Here is a 20,538-nt window from a genome sequence, read left to right on the forward strand (position 1 = left end):
GGTCAGGAGCACCTTTGTCTTCAATGTAACAGCTTTGCTTTTCAACACAAGAGGTCTTGTGCAGCAGATTTGCCCAATGTAATACATTTTGAGTTCCTGATTGCTGTTTCTATGAACATTGACTGTTGACCCAAGGAAAATTAAATCGTTGACAACTTCATTCTTCTCTGCCATTCTAATTACATTGTGTGGGTCCAGTTCTGAGGATTTTTGTTTTCTTTGGGCCACACTGAAGGATCTAGTCCTTTATCTTCATCCGCAAAATGCTTCACGTCCTCTGCTGATTGTTGCATGTTGTTAATGATCCTCCCTGCAGTGTTTTTCTTGATACAGTTTCAGATTCTTTGCTCAGCAAACAGATTGAAGAAACTTTGTGAATGGGTACAACTCTGACACACACCTTTCCTGATTTCAAACCATGTGCTATTCCTCTGTTCTATTCAAAAGACAGCATTTTGGTGCATGGAGAGGTTATGTCCAAGCACACGAATTGATAATTAAGACATAATAGTCATCCCCATTATTAGTGCCCCCAAGGTTGTGGCCTGCTTCCAAATAAATGGGTGCTGGGGAAAACCTTGCTTGATTTTTGCTGCATCTGAAGATAGCATCTGGCTTATTATGTGATCTCTGGTTCTTTGGACTGCTGTATTGCCTGCCATATACTGACCTGCTGACTTTAGAATCTTCGTTCTTTGCAGCTACATGAGTCAAAAGAAAACTCCAGCCTTACATGTGACCCTTGGACTTTGAACTTTTCTATGTCTACCACTGTGTGAGTCATTTCCCTACTACAAACTTCTCTCCATATAAATATGTGTTTTGCTTCTCTAGAGAACCCAGCCAAAGACAATCCCCATTTCATACTGATTTATTTTTTCCATCATTTAATTCTGTGTTATCCTTAATTCTGCAAACTTGTGTACATGATGATACTTCAGCAATAATATAACTTACTATATGAATAAGATTAATCAGATGCATTCTACTGACAAAAACCCTAAAGATTCCATATTAAATATGATACTATTATTCTATACTCTAATCTCAAGCCTTATCCTTTGAACTATGGTGAAATTATTGACCAACAAATTGTTCTTTTCTTGTTGCTTATCCATTCTTAATATGCAAGTGTTTCTCATATAATTTGCTTTTATAAATAGCAAACAAATAATCACAACTTCATTAATAATCCTTTTCATTGGACACAAAGTGAACACCATAAAATATTGAATTCTTAATCCAATTGCATTTATAAAAAACCAGTAAAATAATGCAAGAGTAAGCACTATCAAAGTCAGGAAGATGCATGCCAAGGTCATGAGGCAAGCCTTACTAAGTGACCAGAGCAAGCAGCACTTTCATACAGCATTATGCTCCTATTTAGGGAATTATTTATAATCAGTCAAATAAAGACCTAGGGTTGTTTATAAGCAATTTTCTAGATAGTTTTCAATAATTTCATTGACCTGTTATTTAATAAATCACCTACATAATCCTATTTTTCATACTTACCAAGTACCTCTCAGAGGACACACTAACTAAAATGAGGTCATCTCCCACTCGGACTTTTTCCCCTTCTGATCGTTGCTTGGAGGCAGGGTGTATTGTCCACCAACAAGCCTCACCTGCAGAATGATTGAAACATGAAACATAGAGAAGTACCTTTCATCTGTTTTATTTTTCAGTGACACAAAAATAAAAGGGAGAAATGGAATAAGGCTGCAAAATCACTTTCTTTAAAAGTAAATTGTTCCATTCACACAAATTTCAGAAAGGTAAATGAATCTCTTAGACAATCAAAAATGTTTAGAAAACAAATTAGCTTAAGACGAGGCACAATGAAATGAGATGATGTTCAAAGAAATTTTTTTTTACATTTTGAGACTTTAGTCCCTGACTGCTCCCCATTCTGCAAACAACACTTGAAAGAGTATTTATGCTAACACAGGTCAAATTTACTACTCATATTGATCTTACTGTATTCTTTGTACAACCGTGCTGTTCATATTGCTCTCTGTAATCAAGTCTAATTTGCTGCCCTTTGATTTTCATAGACTTTGGGTTGTGTGATGCATAACAATAATAGCAGAAATTTTAGTACTTTTCTCTGATGCTGGTTAAAAAAATGCCTGCAATATATTGTTATCTAAAATTTGCTAAGTGATTTCTTATATAAAAAGTAAGTAAAATTGAAAATATTTGGAGTATTGAAATTAAGGATAATTTTCTTCTTTCCATTCTTTAAGGATGAATATATTAATACATGCATTTTAAACTTTAAAATATATAAATACATGTCTGCTTAGACAGTTGTGACAAAATGCCATTTAGACAGAGAGAAAGAGACTTTGACTTTCTTATATTAATGCTTAGATTTCAAGATATTTTCAGATGAAGAATAACAAAAGTTATGTAGCAATACTTCCTAAATTAATACAAATTTGTATAGGTAACACTTAGCACATCATTAATACATATTAATTTTCATTTGAACACATAAAAATATGACTAGTTTTAACATGCAACTAATTTTGTGGGAATGACCAACAGAAATTATGTACCCTTTCTCCTTCTGCTATAATCCTTCTTTGAAATATCATTCATTTTTTTCCTGACTCAATCAGAATACCATTCATCATCTAAACTATCTTCTGTTATGTCTAATGACTTTTTCCCACCAATCTCTTCAGGACTCTCTCTGAATGACTCCAATACTATCACCACCTCACCACCACCCCCCTTCTAGGCCTGCCCCACCCCCACTCACCTGTTGTGTTCTCTTGTAAGCCAACATCAAAGGCCAGTTTATCTGTTGAAGACCGGGATGTGGACAAGCAGCAGAGATACTAAGAAACAAAATGAGTGCTTGTCATTAAATGTTTGTAGTCATATCTCTTACTCTGCACATAATTTATCTATATAATCTATCTTGGCTCATACAGTCTTTTTCTCCAAAATCAGAAACTCTCATGCAGTGCCCAGGTTCCTATGTGTCTGAGAAAGAGAATGGCATTTGCAAAGCATTCATCAAGAGTGATTTTCTAAACACAATGTGGTCTTTTTCTTCTTATCAAAAGCTAAAGTAATGTGTTCCAGTATGAAAAGAAGACAAGTTGCTGGGGATGTGTTTGCACATCTGTAGCATCATGTAACATTTATGATCAAAAGAAAAGCACAGTCTGATATGAAAGTTGGAAATCTGGCATACAAGTATTCCCTGTTATCATTTACTTTTGTCTTCATTTTTAAATGTAACACTTGGAAATCCACCCAGAACTGACTTTGGCATATACCAAATCACAGTACAGTGAGCTTTTTCATGTGCAAGTATGTGTGTGCTTCCTAACGGAAAGCAAACTCCCATAGCACCATTGTTCTCTCTCTCCTCAATTCTTCTCCTTTGGTTTTCTTAACTGCATATTCTTTGACATAAAGGTTAGAATTATCTTTAGTGCAAGTTTTCAACCCTCACTTCAATCTTAAAAGCCTTGTTGTGGGTATTAAGAGTTTAGACACAAAGACTAATGGTACCTTAATTAAACATAAACCAACATGCACACTAACCAAGTGCACTGCCATTGAAAACAAGAGACTTGCTGAGAGTTCTGAGGAAGTTTTGGGGATTGAACAATCCCAGATTAGACTCCCTACAACACTGGATAACCCACGAAGAGGTCAGATAATGCCCACTATGGAACAGGACCGCTCCAACTAAGTAGGTGTGTATAAGTGTAAGAAGGCAGAGATCTGGAGGACTCGGAATTTGCCTTTTGTCTGCAAAGCACTGACTCCTTCAGTTACGGGAGAGGGACTTAAATGGCCCCCAAACATGTCATTAACCAGTGAGAAGTGTGAATTTGCTAGGCAACCTGCATTTATCCTTAAGGATTGCAAATATGAGATTTAAACTATATGCGTATCAAGCCATCTGCCTTTATTCGAGAAAAAAGTGACAGCTTCAGACATCTGAGGCAAAAATATACAGGACATGTTACTATTAGCATGGATTCTGTCTTCTAATATGCACAGAAACTCCTAGGTATTATCCCACTAAATATTATTTCAAGTTCCATAGCATAAGGGCTTGGTCATACACACAACTGGAACTAACACCTGGAACGGCTTCTCTAAAAAAATACGCAAACAAAAAGCCCCTGTCTTTGAGTTTGACTCTGCTCATAGAAACCCTATAAGACAAAGTAGAACTCCCCCACAGGCTTCCTGAAGTTATAAATCATCACAGGAGAAGACTGCCTAATCTTTTTCCTGTGGGTGTGAATGCCAACCTTTGGTTAGCAGCCTAATGCTAGTTCACAGTACCACCAGGGTTCTTAAATAAATCTCTAACAAAACAATAAAAACCACCAGCAGCAAGTTGATTCTGACTCAAAGTGATCCTCGGGTTTCCAAGACTATGAATCTTTATGCAAGCAGACAGCCTAGCTTTCTCTCTCAATGAAGCTGGTGGACTTAAATTGCTGACCTTGTGTTTTAACATCTCAAGATCTACCTAAAATACACCAGGGTTCCATTAAATAAACACCAAATCAATTCAAGTGCCATTAAGTCAATTCTGACTCACAGCAATCTTGTAAGATAGAGAAGAAATACTCCTTAAGGTTTTCGTGACTGTACATCTTATGGAAGAACAGTTTCATCATTCTCCCTTGGAGAAGCTCATGGGTTCGAACCACTGACTGGCAGTTGACAGTAGACTCTGCCCCCAGCAATCCTTACTAAATAAACACCAAATCAAAAGCCAAACTTACCGCCATTATATAGATTCTATAGGATAGAATAAAGCTACCCTATAAGTTTAAAACCAAAAATCCAAAACTCACTGCCACAGAGTTAATGCTGACTCACAGTGATCCTATAGGACAGAGTGAGTTTCAAAGACTGTAAATGTTTACAGGAATAGAAAGTCTCATAACTCTCCCAAGGACCAACTCAACTTAGAAACACTATGCAATTCAGGGTATAAATTTGGGGGAACCAGAAGCCTTATCAGTTCAGAGGTCCTGGTGGATTTAAATTACTGATGTTTGGGCTAGCAGGGCACTCAAACTCACTACAACACCAGAGCTCCTAAGCAAACACCGAAGCCAAACCAGACTCCTTGTAAACAAGTTGATTTGGACTCATGATGATTGCAACTCATAAAAATTCTATAAGGACAGGTAGAACTGCTTCTGTGGATTTCTAAGACGGCAACTCTTTATGGAAAGAGATAACTTTCTCTTGACCCTGTGAAGCAACTAGTAGTTTCGAACTAACCTTGTGGTTAGTAGCCCAACACGTGTTCACTAAATTACCAAGGATCATCCTAAATAAACACTAAACTCCATTCATGCCAACTCAAAGAATGAATGGCTCTCCATAGATCTGCTTACTTACAGAGATTCAGTGAGGAACGAAAGGCTAATAAAAATGCAGCATCTTGAAATTGAGCACAGATTTAATAAGCAATTCAAGGATCTTAGCCCCTCTCTTATGTATACATTTCATCGCCATCAAGTTGATTCTGACTCATAGCAAACCTACAGGATGGGGTTTAACTACCCCTGTAGGTTTCAGAGACTGTAATTCTTTACTGGAGTAAAAAGTTTCATTTTTCTCCCCACTGGGGGTTTTGAACAGCTGACCTTACAGTTAGGAGCTTAACTTAAAGGCTAGTAAGCCACCCAAACTCTTCTGTTACATATAAAGAGTAGTTTTCTTAAAACATTCCTTCACATTTTATTGTTCAGGTTATTTCATGTGGTTATGTATTTTAATTATTATTGAAATTGGATTTTTTTCTATGATGTTTTAATATGTGATTGCTTTATACAGTTTAAAAAAAGGTAAATTTAATATACTTTCTCTTATCCAGCTACTTTTTGAAAGTATTTTAATTTCTATCTTAGCATATAGAAGACTTCTTAAACAATAATAGTGATAGAATAGGTTCTAGCTTTTGGTTTCTTTAGTTATTTTTATCAAGAATGATATCAGTATATCACAATTAAGCATGCTGGCTATTAATTTGACTGTGAAACTTAAAATTGAAAAAATAATCATCAATGATTAAAATAAATATTTTTACTAAGAATTAGTATTGATTTTTATTAAAGACTGCACAACCCTCATTAAAAAGATCAGATTTTTTCCTTATTTGTGTTGGATGACACAGTGCATTAATGGAAATGGTATTAAGGCATCATTAAAACCACACTGGTGCTTTTCCTATATTTCTTTCCCTGTACTGTTGAATTCCATTAATCAGTCCTTTGAATCCGATTTTCATATTAATACTTATGATTCAGGTCCACAATTTGTGGGTGTGGGTGAGAGAGAGTCAACTGTCATCTATATTGGTATTGAAACTGTACTTGTTTTCCTGTTTTGAAACATATAGCAATCATAACATTTTCAAAATTTTGTTAGAATAATAATGAATGATTCACTATAACTAAAGAAATATGAACACCATGTAGACACTAGAAATATATTAATGGAGAATTTAAAACCATGGAAAGTGTTAATGCTATTATACTATGTAAAAATTATCAGAATATAATTTTCATCTTGTAAAAATTTCTCCTCTATACATAAAAATTAAGAAAAGAAAATTATTTATTTTAAGTTACTATTTTTTTCTTATGAATATCATATAGAATCTCTTATTTCTAAATCCAATTTGGACAAATCTATGGTGTTAGAATTTGAAAAAGCATTTTTAAAGAATTGAATAAAACTTTATAAATATTTAGAAAATAGACAATAGGGAATTGTTCTTATGACAAATCTAGTAAATTCTTAGGTTAAAAGAGAAACTGATTTTGAAAAATACGAAAAAGAACATCTAGTTAAGAGGGGAGGAAAGTGAGCTGGAAGAAATGCGAGTACTTCCAGGTACATTTAATTTACTTTATATCTTCAGTAAGGATATTTCAGTTATCTAATACATTAACTGGCTAAAGTACATCAAAACCATGCAGCTCTCATGCTTCTCTCCTTTAAACTTAGTCTATCTCAAGTAAGATAATGAGCGTAGGATCATACAATGGTAGAATGGAGGTCATCAACATTAAATGTCATCAACGTGCAACCTGTCCCATGGAGAAAATTTAACAGGCACCGTTTAAACTAAAGATAGATGTATCCAAGCTTATTACAGTTACCGTGAAGCTACTGCCAATAGTTCCTGTACAAGTAACCTTACTGAGTCAGCAGGTCTACTTACCATGCCACTGTAAGAATGACGCAGCAATATCGCATGTCCATAGAGCAATGTCCGATGACCACCTCCTTGAGCCGTCTTCACAGAGAAAGGGGAGAAGACAGAGAGGCACAGAACTTAAGCAATAACTTCAGAAATGCTGCTTAGTAGGAAAGAATTAAGTAAAAGCTGCTGCAGACAAGCAAAGTACTGTAGCAAGAAGACGTACAATGGGTAAAGCAAAAACAAACAAACCAAAAAATAATTTTGTGGGATTAGCATTTTTATCTAGTTTGTGAACACTAGAGTTGACTTCAGTAAATAAGGGAGTGACTTCCAGGTTTCTTTCTTCCCGTAAATCATTCAGACATTCTACTCTATCATCCAATTACTAAAGATTTCGACTTGTTTCTTGCTTTCTTTACCATTAACTAACTTCAAACCTTAGCCTCTCTCTTCTAGGTACAAGCAATAGCTTCCTAAGCAGTCATCTTTCCCCAATCCTTTCCACATCCCCAGTAAGCTTTCCCTCACACTTAAGACACAAGCACCCGTGGAGCCCTGCCTGGCACAGCCCGTACCTTACTTCCTATCCACACCTCATGTTCTCCCTGTACTTCACTCCAGCTACACTCTTCTCTTCGCAGAAAAAGTGGAAGAGCCTACTTTTACTCAAAATACTAGAAGTAACTTAAGTTTTAGGATGTTAAAAATCCAAATGTAGATAGGACAAACTAACGATGTATAAATTACCAAGGGCACATGAGGGAGGGGGGAGCGGGGAGGGAGGGGAAAAAAAAGAGGACCTGATGCAAAGGGCTTAAGTGGAGAGCAAATGCTTTGAGAATGATTGGGGCAGGGAATGTATGGATGTGCTTTATACAATTGATGTATGTATATGTATGGACTGTGATAAAAGTTGTATGAGTCCCTAATAAAATGTAAAAAAAAAAAGAGGAGAAAAAAAAAGAAAATGATTAGGGCAAAGAATGTACAGATGTGCTTTATACAATTGATGTATGTATATGTATGGACTGTGGTAAGAGTTGTATGAGCCCCTAATAAATTGTTTTTAAAAAATCCAAATGTAACATCCCCTCTCCCATGCAATAAAAAGAAAATGAGGGGTAATCCTTTAAAGCGTCCTAATTCAGGAAGGAGGCTAGCCAGGCCATTAAGCTAAGTTGCCAGGCATGAAGCATCCACATTTAGCGGCATCGGGAAGATCTCTTCTACTGGATAAACAGGGTGCGTGAAGTGCTCAAATTCCGTCTTGGAAGAAGTACAGGCAGAATATTCTTTAGGATGAGGACAATGGATGTACAAATGTGCTTTACACAATTGATGCATATATGGATTGTGATAAGAGTTGTATGAGTCCCTAATAAAATGATTTTTTTTTAAAGAAAAGATGGTGAGATTTTGCCTCATATACTTTGGACATGTTGTCAGGAAAGACCAGTCCCTGGAGAAGGACATCATGTTTGATAAAAGATAGCAAATAAGATCAATAAGTTGAATTCCAGACTTATACTTTCATACAAATTCAAGTTTACATCAAATCTAACTGCCTTTAGTTTGATTCCATGAATTTGAATATTTGAATTGACTGTATCTTCCTGTATGCAGATAGATAGCTGTTATACTACTTACATTCAGTAGTGTACTTTATCATAGCTCTTGAAAGTTGTGTTTTCTAGATGGTGAATTCAATGCCGTTCTTAAATTTGCCATTCCCAGCATAGCAAACCATATGATTGAAAATGGCCAATACCAGTCCATTTTGGCTTATGAATGCCAAGCACATCAATTTGGATGCATTCCATTTTTCATGACTTCCAATTTTCTTAGATCCACGCTTGGCATAATCGAATTATTAATTATGCTTAACGCTGTTTCTCCATATTTTGACTCATGCCCCATCAGCAAATGAAGGTTCTGAAGGCTTTACTCCAACTATATCGTTATTGTCGACTCTACTTTCAGAAGGGAGCTGTTTCTCCATCATATTTGGAGTGCCTTCCAATCTCAGGGGCTCATCTTCAGGCACTACAGCTGATAATGTTCTGTTGCCATGCATGAGTTTTAGTATCAGACAATGCTCCACTGTGATTCACAATGGATTTGATGGCCTATTCCTCCTTCGCAGTCTGTTCTTAGTTTAGGCACTGATGAAAATGGTTCACTTTGAGTGAGCCCCTCTGCTATGTACAATACCAGTGACATACGTTCCACCATTATAGCCATTATAGCAACACAAAGGCCACCACAGCATGACAATACAATATATGTGTGTATACATAGTATATATGTGTACCTAAATACACAGATACACATGCACACATCCCAAATAAAAACCAAACCAGTCGCTGTTTTATCAGTTCTAACTTACAGTGACCAATTCGTTGTACAGACGAACGTGTTCCACAGTGTTTTCGAGGCTATGACTTTTGGGAAGCAGTTGTTAGCTTCTCCTGAGGTACTTTTAGATGGGCTTGAACCAGCAAGCCTTTGGTTAGTAGTCAAGTGTTTAGCCATTTATACCACCCAGGGTAATGTGTGTTTGTCATTCTCCCTCTCTCCCTGTCTCCCTCTCACTCTAGATATACATATTTATACACATATATATGGATAGCTGTAAATATACATCTAACATATGTGTATGCATGTATATAACTATATATAAAACATATAAATATATACAAATACAGATATTAGAGCATCCAACTGATCCTGTCCTGTGCAATCATGATCAATGCAGTGAAGCGGGAGCAGAGAGGAACTATAGACAACGCCCTAGAATAGGCAAATTAATAGTCAAAGTATTAGAATAGGCAGAGGCTGATATGAAAGACTGTTTTATTTCTAGGATTATGAAAAGTGACATATTAAAAAGCTGTATTATTGGCTGTCATCTTTGAATGGAACAGTGGCGTTCCAACTCTATTGGTCAAGAGATTTGGTTGCTATACAATACACATACAGCTCCTGTTTTCTAAAATGAAGATAATGTTTCTACCAGGGCATTGGCCTATAATATTTCCCATTTGGTTATCATTCTGTTCATACTTTTACAAATTCTGATATTTTCTGGTCTTACCTTGTTGGCTATGACTGAATCAAGTTGAACGTGCTCAAAGTCCAGAAATATGCATCCTTAAATCTAATGTTCTACTTGGTTAGCTAAGATGTTATATTTCAGTATGTGGATTTTTTTTCTATTACAGGTTTTACATTTTTAGACAAGTCTAGATTTTTCATGCTAACACAACAGATTGAGTTTTAATAACACTCTTGTAAAAATCTGAAAGTAAGTTATTAAAGTTTTATTTTACTTAAAAGATAAATCTGTTATGAATACTAGGTGAATGCAATTTCAGCTCATGGTCTTCGGTACTCTGCCTCTAACCTGTATTCTAATTGGCTATGACATTTTCAAAAGCCCAACACGACAATTTCCACTCGAACAGACCGGTTTTATCCAACAAACATTTATCAAGATAATTTTATATGTGGGATATGCATAAAGAAATGTCTTGCTATTGTTCTATGTCAATTTTCTTTTCAAATTTGGCCCGAGTCTTGCCTTAATTTACTTCAACGAATGCTTATGGACTCCCTCTAATATAAAAATGATCAGAATCTAACTAGTATGATCATAAGATCTAGTCACTTCTACGGTTATTCCTTTAGACCCGACCTCACCCCATCTTAGGTGTGATCTGAGACTACTCAAACACTCAAAAAAGAAACAAACAGAAAACACAAGAGAAAGAAATTTCAGTATACTACACAAAGGAAATCTCAATATACCTCTGACAGTTGTCCAGTACTCAGAAACAAGATTTCCATTATCCCTCCAAATCCCCCAAATTTAAACAATAAACACATTGAAACTACCATATTTAGATATGAGGATCCACCCAGGAATAATTAATTAACTGTATGACAAGCTAGTTAGGCAAGCTTAAAACTGGCCAACAGCTCAAGATAAGATGTAAAAAAAAAAAAAAGACCTTGGTGTTTCAAGTTTACAAATTAATTGTCCATTGGCATCAAGAACACACAAAATAAATGCTTTTAATTCCACCAAATTACAGTGAAACCAGAAAATTAATTTGTAAAAAACACACATAAACTTTCCATTCACATTAATGCTAACTATATGTTAAATATTTACATTAATTCTCTAGTAAAGAATAGCACATAAATAACACACTCTTTACTATTCATTTAAATTTTTGGTATGCAAGGCACAGTACAAATGCAGAGGACATTATACAAAAAGCTCCCAGACTGTATTCCTCTGTCTTGAAAGTGAGAGTTTGCCCTGAAAACTCTAGTCATTCGTTCCAGGAATATTTACTGATCCTCAAGCAATTTCTTTCCAAATATTTTTATTCTAGTAGCAAATAAAAGGGAGATTTAAAAATCATATCATTAAAATCATATCATTTTACTGAACACTTCCAACTACATGAAAGATGATGACTTAGTAAAAGCATTGTCTGGACTTACATGCCTTTACAGCTAATCCCCAAATGTGATGTAGGTTTGACCTCACCTGGGAAATGCAAGCTGCCAGTGTACTGCTGTTATCCTCTCTTAATGAACTTCACCAGTTCTTTTTTATGGTCTTCAGCAGCACCAGGAGCCTATAGAATAGTCTGTGGGACTACTGTAATTATCTATAGAATACCCAGAGTCCCCGGGTCATTAAATACATTTAGCTGCAACTGAAAAGTCTGAGTATAACCAGAGTGTCTCAGAAGAAAGGCCTGGCACCCTACATTTGAGCTTATAGTCATTGGAAACTCTATGGAATATAGTTCTAGTTTGATACACACACCATTACAATGAGTCAGCATTGACTCAACAACAATCGGTTATTATGATGGTTTATATTAAATAATTGTTTCTCATTTATGAGAAAAAAATCTAAACTCTTAAAATAAATCTAAATATTTTTGCTATAGTAGAGCCAAACACGATTTAATAAGATGTACAACTTGATTTTTTAAATATTGTTTATAAAATATTTATTTCTATATGTGGGTTTGGCTTTCTTATTACTGAGATGATGAGCAGGAGTAACATTGAACAGGTGTCTAAAACAACCACATGAAAGTTAAGCAGAAAAAAACAGCCTAGAGTACACACTGCTTACAAATTATTTTAGTACCAACTTAGTATTTTTAGGTGTTCCATTCCTGGGCCTCTAGCTTCCCAGAATCTTGTTTAGAAATGTACAATTAGAGAATTAACTGAATAGGTGTTTCTGCATTAGTGTTTTTAAAATTTTTTAATAGTTTTATTGATATATGATCTACATATCACACAGTTAAATCATTAAACATATTAAAATAGCCATGTACACGTAAATGCCACCAATTTTAGAACATTTTCTTCTTCCATGTACTCATTGTTATTAGCTCCCATTTCCCCACCACCACCTCTACTTCCATAATCCCAAGAAGTTATTAATCTAGTTACTGTCTCTATATGTTTACCTATCCTAGGTTTCATATAGAGAAAATACATGTGCATATATGTGCACACACAAAAACACACACACAAAACAATAACAGCATATAACACAGAGGAAAACATCATTTGAAAAGATAAACACAAATTTATGAAAACTAGGACAATTTTAACATGGGTCAAAAGGTAAGATGTTCAACTTAAATTTAGCAACATCTGCATTAGTCCACTTTCCAGTGCACTCTGTCTGAGAGAAAGGCTATTCACAATAGTCCGAAGGGATTCACCAGAAGCTTAACCCATGTGGGACCCTCCAAGGGGTTTCAGCTTTCAGTGTCATCCAGAGCCTTCTGAAGTGGGTGTTTAGAATTTAAGATCATTCCCTCCTCCATATTTGGTTTTATTATTTATGATTTGGCTTTATTATTCATAATCCTTGGATCACACAGGCTGGTATAAGTCTTCCATGTGAACCTACCCCTCCTCACCTCATTTGGATGGCTGCTTGTTGTAAGCCACGTCTGTAAGACCCCAGGCACCATTCTTTCTGACAACTCACACTATTTGATTTCTTCACTGTGTTACTGAAGGATTATGTCAAAGAGACACTGCTGGTTAGGGGTGGAGTCAAACCTGTTAAGTGTCAGCCTGAGGACACATTCTTGATATCATAAGCTGTGTGAATAACAGCAAGAAGAACCAATAGAGACAATATTTCTCTCTGTTCCTCCACTTTCCTACTTGGTGGGATGCTGCCACTGACCTAACAGCTGTTGGTGTCCTGCCATGTTTCTACCAACTTTGGATCTATATAACTCTGCACACACTAGCCTGTGATTTTCCTGCTTCCCAGTTTACATTCATTCTGCATTCCCAGAATGTGGGCCTGTAAGTCTGAAGAGGGGCTTATGAACAAGCATTGGACTTATGACCTTGAGTTGGACTGGGCCAGGACGCTGTCTTGATAGCTCCTGTGAAGAAGATGGGAATTCTATTGAGGGTTTCATTCGTTTATCAAGTTTTATAGGATTTCAAATGTCATTTAGGAAAGTATAAATGTAGAGAACAGATATTTGGACAAAATAGTTGACCTGTACCAATCAAAACCTCAAGTGACTGGACATTATTTATACAATTTATATAAGATATGGAGATAGGCAGAGCGCTCAAAAGGAAATTCACACAGGCAGTGCCATACCTGTCAGATTAAGACATCATAAAAACGTAAGAAAGTAAAGAGAGCATGAAAATAGCAAATATATGGTAGCACCACTCAATATACTGTATGTACTTCAGTATAAGCCAACCTGAATATCAGCCAAGGCACCTAATTTTGCTTCAAAAAATGTGCCAAAAAACTCAGCTTATACAAGAGCGCATACGATAAGAGATCCATTGACCTACAAATCTCTAACCTTGGGATAGTAGTCAATCATGGATGACAGTGAATGTGTAAATCCACTTGCAGGGTCCCCACTTGGATTAAGCCTCCAGTGAATTCTCTCTAGCTCATGGCACTTCAGTCATAAGACCAAGGGACTAATTCAATTCCTTTCATCTGTTACAGGTGAGTTTAAGATAAAATCCAGTTTACTTGGTGGGGTATCCCAGCGTGGCCTCTGAAGAATGTTGCGTACCTCAAAAGGGCAGTGTCCAACAGCCCGTTTGTCTATAGCACACAAGCAGGGTCACCAAGGGTGATATAGAAACTAGGCCAAAAGTACCCAATTAGGAACATATTGTCAGGTGCATTTTCTTTAGCGTGGTATATAAAAATACTCAAGTTTCTTCTCAATGGAACGCTGTTGCACCTGGACTACCCATGGAAAAAGGCATAGCAACCTATTCAAAGCCAGCTCTGCCTCCCCTGTCTACCCTGTTCCACTTTGGACTTCAATTAAGGTTTACTAAAAATCCTTGTAGGAGTATCTGTTGATTTGGAGTGACTCTAGAACAGTGCTATACAGAAGGAACTGATGGGTCTTCTTCTTTTGCCTCCAACAGGAGAAAAGACCGCCTCTACTGAAGTGGTCATTAAGGTGAACAAATATGGGAGTCATATGTGGATCATGCGAATTAGGCATGCACACAGTCTGGTGTTTGGGAAACTGGATTAAAAGATTACACGATCTGAGAACAAATGCCTGCCTTTGTCTTGGTATTTACACTTTTAGCAGTGTTCTTGTACAATATTAATCCTTTTGTGATTAATTTTGCTGAGTGTATTGATTTCAAGATTCACCCATATCACAAGATGTTTCACGGTTTTTTCACACTTTTTGAAGGATGAATAATATTCCACTGCATGTATATACCGGAGGCTACATTTTTAAATTTTATTCAATTCTACTATTTAGCAGTTTCAAGCTTCTTGATATTTTGAACTGTGTTGCTAAGGGTCTGAATGAGCATAGCTCTCTTTATGATGTGTAGCTTACTTCTTTGGGGTATATGCCCAGCAGAAACCTTGCTGTATCATATGGGACCCACCTTCCCAGCTTCTTTAGGTAGTGCTGTGTTTCTTTAGGTGGTGCCGTGTTTCTTTAGGTAGTGCCCTGTTTCTTTAGGTAGTGCTGTGTTTCTTTAGGTGGTGTCGTGTTTCTTTAGGTGGTGCCATGTTTCTTCTTTAGGTAGTGCCGTGTTTCTTTAGGTGGTGCCGTGTTTCTTTAGGTGGTGCCGTGTTTCTTTAGGTGGTGCCGTGTTTCTTTAGTTGGTGCCGTGTTTCTTCTTTAGGTGTGCCGTGTTTCTTCTTTAGGTGGTGCCGTGTTTCTTTAGGTGGTGCCGTGTTTCTTTTGGTGGTGCCGTTTTCCTCTTTAGGTGGTGCCGTGTTTCTTTAGGTGGTGCCGTGTTTCTTTAGGTGGTGCCGTGTTTCTTCTTTAGGTAGTGCCGTGTTTCTTTAGGTGGTGCCCTGTTTCTTTTGGTGGTGCCGTGTTTCCTCTTTAGGTGGTGCCGTGTTTCTTTAGGTGGTGCCGGGTTTCCTCTTTAGGTGGTGCCGTGTTTCTTTAGGTGGTGCCGTGTTTCTTCTTTAGGTAGTGCCGTGTTTCTTTAGGTGGTGCCCTGTTTCTTTTGGTGGTGCCGTGTTTCCTCTTTAGGTGGTGCCGTGTTTCTTTAGGTGGTGCCGTGTTTCTTTAGGTGGTGCCGTGTTTCTTCTTTAGGTGGTGTTGTGTTTCTTTAGGTAGTGCCGTGTTTCCTCTTTAGGTGGTGCCGTGTTTCTTTAGGTAGTGCCGTGTTTCTTCTTTAGGTGGTGTTGTGTTTCTTTAGGTGGTGTCGTGTTTCTTTAGGTGGTGCCGTGTTTCTTCTTTAGGTGGTGCCGTGTTTCTTTAGGTGGTGCCGTGTTTCTTTAGGTGGTGCCGTGTTTCTTTAGGTGGTGCCGTGTTTCTTTAGGTGGTGCAGTGTTTCTTTAGGTGGTGCCGTGTTTCTTTAGGTGGTGCCGTGTTTCTTTAGGTGGTGCCGTGTTTCTTTAGGTGGTGCCGTGTTTCTTCTTTAGGTAATGCCGTGTTTCTTTAGGTGGTGCCGTGTTTCTTTAGGTGGTGCCGTGTTTCTTTAGGTGGTGCCGTGTTTCTTCTTTAGGTAGTGCCGTGTTTCTTTAGGTGGTGCCCTGTTTCTTTAGGTGGTGCCGTGTTTCTTTAGGTGGTGCCGTGTTTCTTTAGGTGGTGCCGTGTTTCTTCTTTAGGTAGTGCCGTGTTTCTTTAGGTGGTGCCCTGTTTCTTTTGGTGGTGCCGTGTTTCCTCTTTAGGTGGTGCCGTGTTTCTTTAGGTGGTGCCGTGTTTCTTTAGGTAGTGCCGTGTTTCTTCTTTAGGTGGTGTCGTGTTTCTTTAGGTGGTGCCGTGTTTTTTTAGGTGGTGCCGTGTTTCTTTAGGTGGTGCCGTGTTTCTTTAGGTGGTGCCGTGTTTCCTCTTTAGGTGGTGCCGTGTTTCTTTAGGTGGTGCCGTGTTTCTTCTTTAGGTAGTGCCGTGTTTCTTTAGGTGGTGCCCTGTTTCTTTTGGTGGTGCCGTGTTTCCTCTTTAGGTGGTGCCGTGTTTCTTTAGGTGGTGCCGTGTTTCTTTAGGTGGTGCCGTGTTTCCTCTTTAGGTGGTGCCGTGTTTCTTTAGGTGGTGCCGTGTTTCTTCTTTAGGTAGTGCCGTGTTTCTTTAGGTGGTGCCCTGTTTCTTTTGGTGGTGCCGTGTTTCCTCTTTAGGTGGTGCCGTGTTTCTTCTTTAGGTGATGTTGTGTTTCTTTAGGTAGTGCCGCGTTTCCTCTTTAGGTGGTGCCGTGTTTCTTTAGGTAGTGCCGTGTTTCTTCTTTAGGTGGTGTCGTGTTTCTTTAGGTGGTGTCGTGTTTCTTTAGGTGGTGCCGTGTTTTTTTAGGTGGTGCCCTGTTTCTTTAGGTGGTGTTGTGTTTCTTTCGGTGGTGCCGTGTTTCTTCTTTAGGTAGTGCCGTGTTTCTTTAGGTGGTGCCGTGTTTCTTTAGGTGGTGCCGTTTTTCTTTAGGTGGTGCCGTGTTTCTTCTTTAGGTAGTGTTGTGTTTCTTTAGGTAGTGCTGTGTTTCCTCTTTAGGTGGTGCCGTGTTTCTTTAGGTAGTGCCGTGTTTCTTCTTTAGGTGGTGTTGTGTTTCTTTAGGTGGTGTCGTGTTTCTTTAGGTGGTGCCGTGTTTCTTCTTTAGGTGGTGCCGTGTTTCTTTGGGTGGTGCCCTGTTTCTTTAGGTGGTGCCGTGTTTCTTTAGGTGGTGCCGTGTTTCTTTAGGTGGTGCCGTGTTTCTTTAGGTGGTGCCGTGTTTCTTTAGGTGGTGCCGTGTTTCTTTAGGTGGTGCCGTGTTTCTTTAGGTGGTGCCGTGTTTCTTTAGGTGGTGCCGTGTTTCTTTAGGTGGTGCCGTGTTTCTTCTTTAGGTAGTGCCGTGTTTCTTTAGGTGGTGCCGTGTTTCTTTAGGTGGTGCCGTGTTTCTTTAGGTGGTGCCGTGTTTCTTCTTTAGGTAGTGCCGTGTTTCTTTAGGTGGTGCCCTGTTTCTTTATGTGGTGCCGTGTTTCTTTAGGTGGTGCCGTGTTTCTTTAGGTGGTGCCGTGTTTCTTCTTTAGGTAGTGCCGTGTTTCTTTAGGTGGTGCCCTGTTTCTTTTGGTGGTGCCGTGTTTCCTCTTTAGGTGGTGCCGTGTTTCTTTACGTGGTGCCCTGTTTCTTTTGGTGGTGCCGTGTTTCCTCTTTAGGTGGTGCAGTGTTTCTTTAGGTGGTGCCGTGTTTCTTCTTTAGGTAGTGCCGTGTTTCTTTAGGTGGTGCCCTGTTTCTTTTGGTGGTGCCGTGTTTCCTCTTTAGATGGTGCCGTGTTTCTTTAGGTGTTGCCGTGTTTCTTTAGGTGGTGCCGTGTTTCTTCTTTAGGTGGTGTTGTGTTTCTTTAGGTAGTGCCGTGTTTCCTCTTTAGGTGGTGCCGTGTTTCTTTAGGTAGTGCCGTGTTTCTTCTTTAGGTGGTGTTGTGTTTCTTTAGGTGGTGTCGTGTTTCTTTAGGTGGTGCCGTGTTTTTTCTTTAGGTGGTGCCGTGTTTCTTTAGGTGGTGCCGTGTTTCTTTAGGTGGTGCCGTGTTTCTTTAGGTGGTGCCGTGTTTCTTTAGGTGGTGCCGTGTTTCTTTAGGTGGTGCCGTGTTTCTTCTTTAGGTAGTGCCGTGTTTCTTTAGGTGGTGCCCTGTTTCTTTTGGTGGTGCCGTGTTTCCTCTTTAAGTGGTGCCGTGTTTCTTTAGGTGGTGCCCTGTTTCTTTTGGTGGTGCCGTGTTTCCTCTTTGGGTGGTGCCGTGTTTCTTTAGGTGGTGCCGGGTTTCCTCTTTAGGTGGTGCCGTGTTTCTTTAGGTGGTGCCGTGTTTCTTCTTTAGGTAGTGCCGTGTTTCTTTAGGTGGTGCCCTGTTTCTTTTGGTGGTGCCGTGTTTCCTCTTTAGGTGGTGCCGTGTTTCTTTAGGTGGTGCCGTGTTTCTTTAGGTGGTGCCGTGTTTCTTCTTTAGGTGGTGTTGTGTTTCTTTAGGTAGTGCCGTGTTTCCTCTTTAGGTGGTGCCGTGTTTCTTTAGGTAGTGCCGTGTTTCTTCTTTAGGTGGGGTTGTGTTTCTTTAGGTGGTGTCGTGTTTCTTTAGGTGGTGCCGTGTTTCTTCTTTAGGTGGTGCCGTGTTTCTTTAGGTGGTGCCGTGTTTTTTCTTTAGGTGGTGCCGTGTTTCTTTAGGTGGTGCCGTGTTTCTTTAGGTGGTGCCGTGTTTCTTTAGGTGGTGCCGTGTTTCTTTAGGTGGTGCCGTGTTTCTTTAGGTGGTGCCGTGTTTCTTCTTTAGGTAGTGCCGTGTTTCTTTAGGTGGTGCCCTGTTTCTTTTGGTGGTGCCGTGTTTCCTCTTTAAGTGGTGCCGTGTTTCTTTAGGTGGTGCCCTGTTTCTTTTGGTGGTGCCGTGTTTCCTCTTTGGGTGGTGCCGTGTTTCTTTAGGTGGTGCCGGGTTTCCTCTTTAGGTGGTGCCGTGTTTCTTTAGGTGGTGCCGTGTTTCTTCTTTAGGTAGTGCCGTGTTTCTTTAGGTGGTGCCCTGTTTCTTTTGGTGGTGCCGTGTTTCCTCTTTAGGTGGTGCCGTGTTTCTTTAGGTGGTGCCGTGTTTCTTTAGGTGGTGCCGTGTTTCTTCTTTAGGTGGTGTTGTGTTTCTTTAGGTAGTGCCGTGTTTCCTCTTTAGGTGGTGCCGTGTTTCTTTAGGTAGTGCCGTGTTTCTTCTTTAGGTGGGGTTGTGTTTCTTTAGGTGGTGTCGTGTTTCTTTAGGTGGTGCCGTGTTTCTTCTTTAGGTGGTGCCGTGTTTCTTTAGGTGGTGCCGTGTTTCTTTAGGTGGTGCCGTGTTTCTTTAGGTGGTGCCGTGTTTCTTTAGGTGGTGCCGTGTTTCTTTAGGTGGTGCCGTGTTTCTTTAGGTGGTGCCGTGTTTCTTTAGGTGGTGCCGTGTTTCTTTAGGTGGTGCCGTGTTTCTTCTTTAGGTAGTGCCGTGTTTCTTTAGGTGGTGCCCTGTTTCTTTTGGTGGTGCCGTGTTTCCTCTTTAGGTGGTGCCGTGTTTCTTCTTTAGGTGGTGTTGTGTTTCTTTAGGTGGTGCCGTGTTTCTTCTTTAGGTGGTGTTGTGTTTCTTTAGGTAGTGCCGTGTTTCCTCTTTAGGTGGTGCCGTGTTTCTTTAGGTAGTGCCGTGTTTCTTCTTTAGGTGGTGTCGTGTTTCTTTAGGTGGTGTCGTGTTTCTTTAGGTGGTGCCGTGTTTTTTTAGGTGGTGCCCTGTTTCTTTAGGTGGTGTTGTGTTTCTTTCGGTGGTGCCGTGTTTCTTTAGGTGGTGCCGTGTTTCTTTTGGTGGTGCCGTGTTTCTTTAGGTGGTGCCGTGTTTCCTCTTTAGGTGGTGCCGTGTTTCTTTAGGTGGTGCCGTGTTTCTTCTTTAGGTAGTGTTGTGTTTCTTTAGGTAGTGCCTTGTTTCCTCTTTAGGTGGTGCCGTGTTTCTTTAGGTAGTGCCGTGTTTCTTCTTTAGGTGGTGTTGTGTTTCTTTAGGTGGTGCCGTGTTTCTTTAGGTGGTGCCGTGTTTCTTTAGGTGGTGCCGTGTTTCTTTAGGTGGTGCCGTGTTTCTTTAGGTGGTGCCGTGTTTCTTTAGGTGGTGCCGTGTTTCTTTAGGTGGTGCCGTGTTTCTTTAGGTGGTGCAGTGTTTCTTTTGGTGGTGCCGTGTTTCTTTAGGTGGTGCCGTGTTTCTTTAGGTGGTGCCGTGTTTCTTTAGGTGGTGCCGTGTTTCTTCTTTAGGTAGTGCCGTGTTTCTTTAGGTGGTGCAGTGTTTCTTTAGGTGGTGCCGTGTTTCTTTAGGTGGTGCCGTGTTTCCTCTCTAGGTAGTGCCGTGTTTCTTTAGGTGGTGCCCTGTTT

At 39.2% G+C, this 20,538-nt stretch overlaps 1 protein-coding gene across 1 annotated transcript in view; it reads right to left on the reverse strand.

Moving 5' to 3' along the window:
• Positions 1-20,538, reverse strand: part of RYR2 (ryanodine receptor 2) — an 819,632-nt gene that overhangs the window by 506,506 nt on the left and 292,588 nt on the right. The window contains exons 6-8 of the mRNA XM_075556394.1: positions 7,232-7,306; positions 2,771-2,849; positions 1,516-1,628 (exon numbers count right to left, since the gene is read on the reverse strand). Coding sequence (XP_075412509.1) covers positions 1,516-1,628; positions 2,771-2,849; positions 7,232-7,306 — 267 coding nt within the window. The remainder of the gene's footprint in view (positions 1-1,515; positions 1,629-2,770; positions 2,850-7,231; positions 7,307-20,538) is intronic.

This window comes from Tenrec ecaudatus, chromosome 8 (genome assembly GCF_050624435.1).
Source record: "Tenrec ecaudatus isolate mTenEca1 chromosome 8, mTenEca1.hap1, whole genome shotgun sequence".
Lineage (NCBI taxonomy): Eukaryota > Metazoa > Chordata > Mammalia > Afrosoricida > Tenrecidae > Tenrec > Tenrec ecaudatus.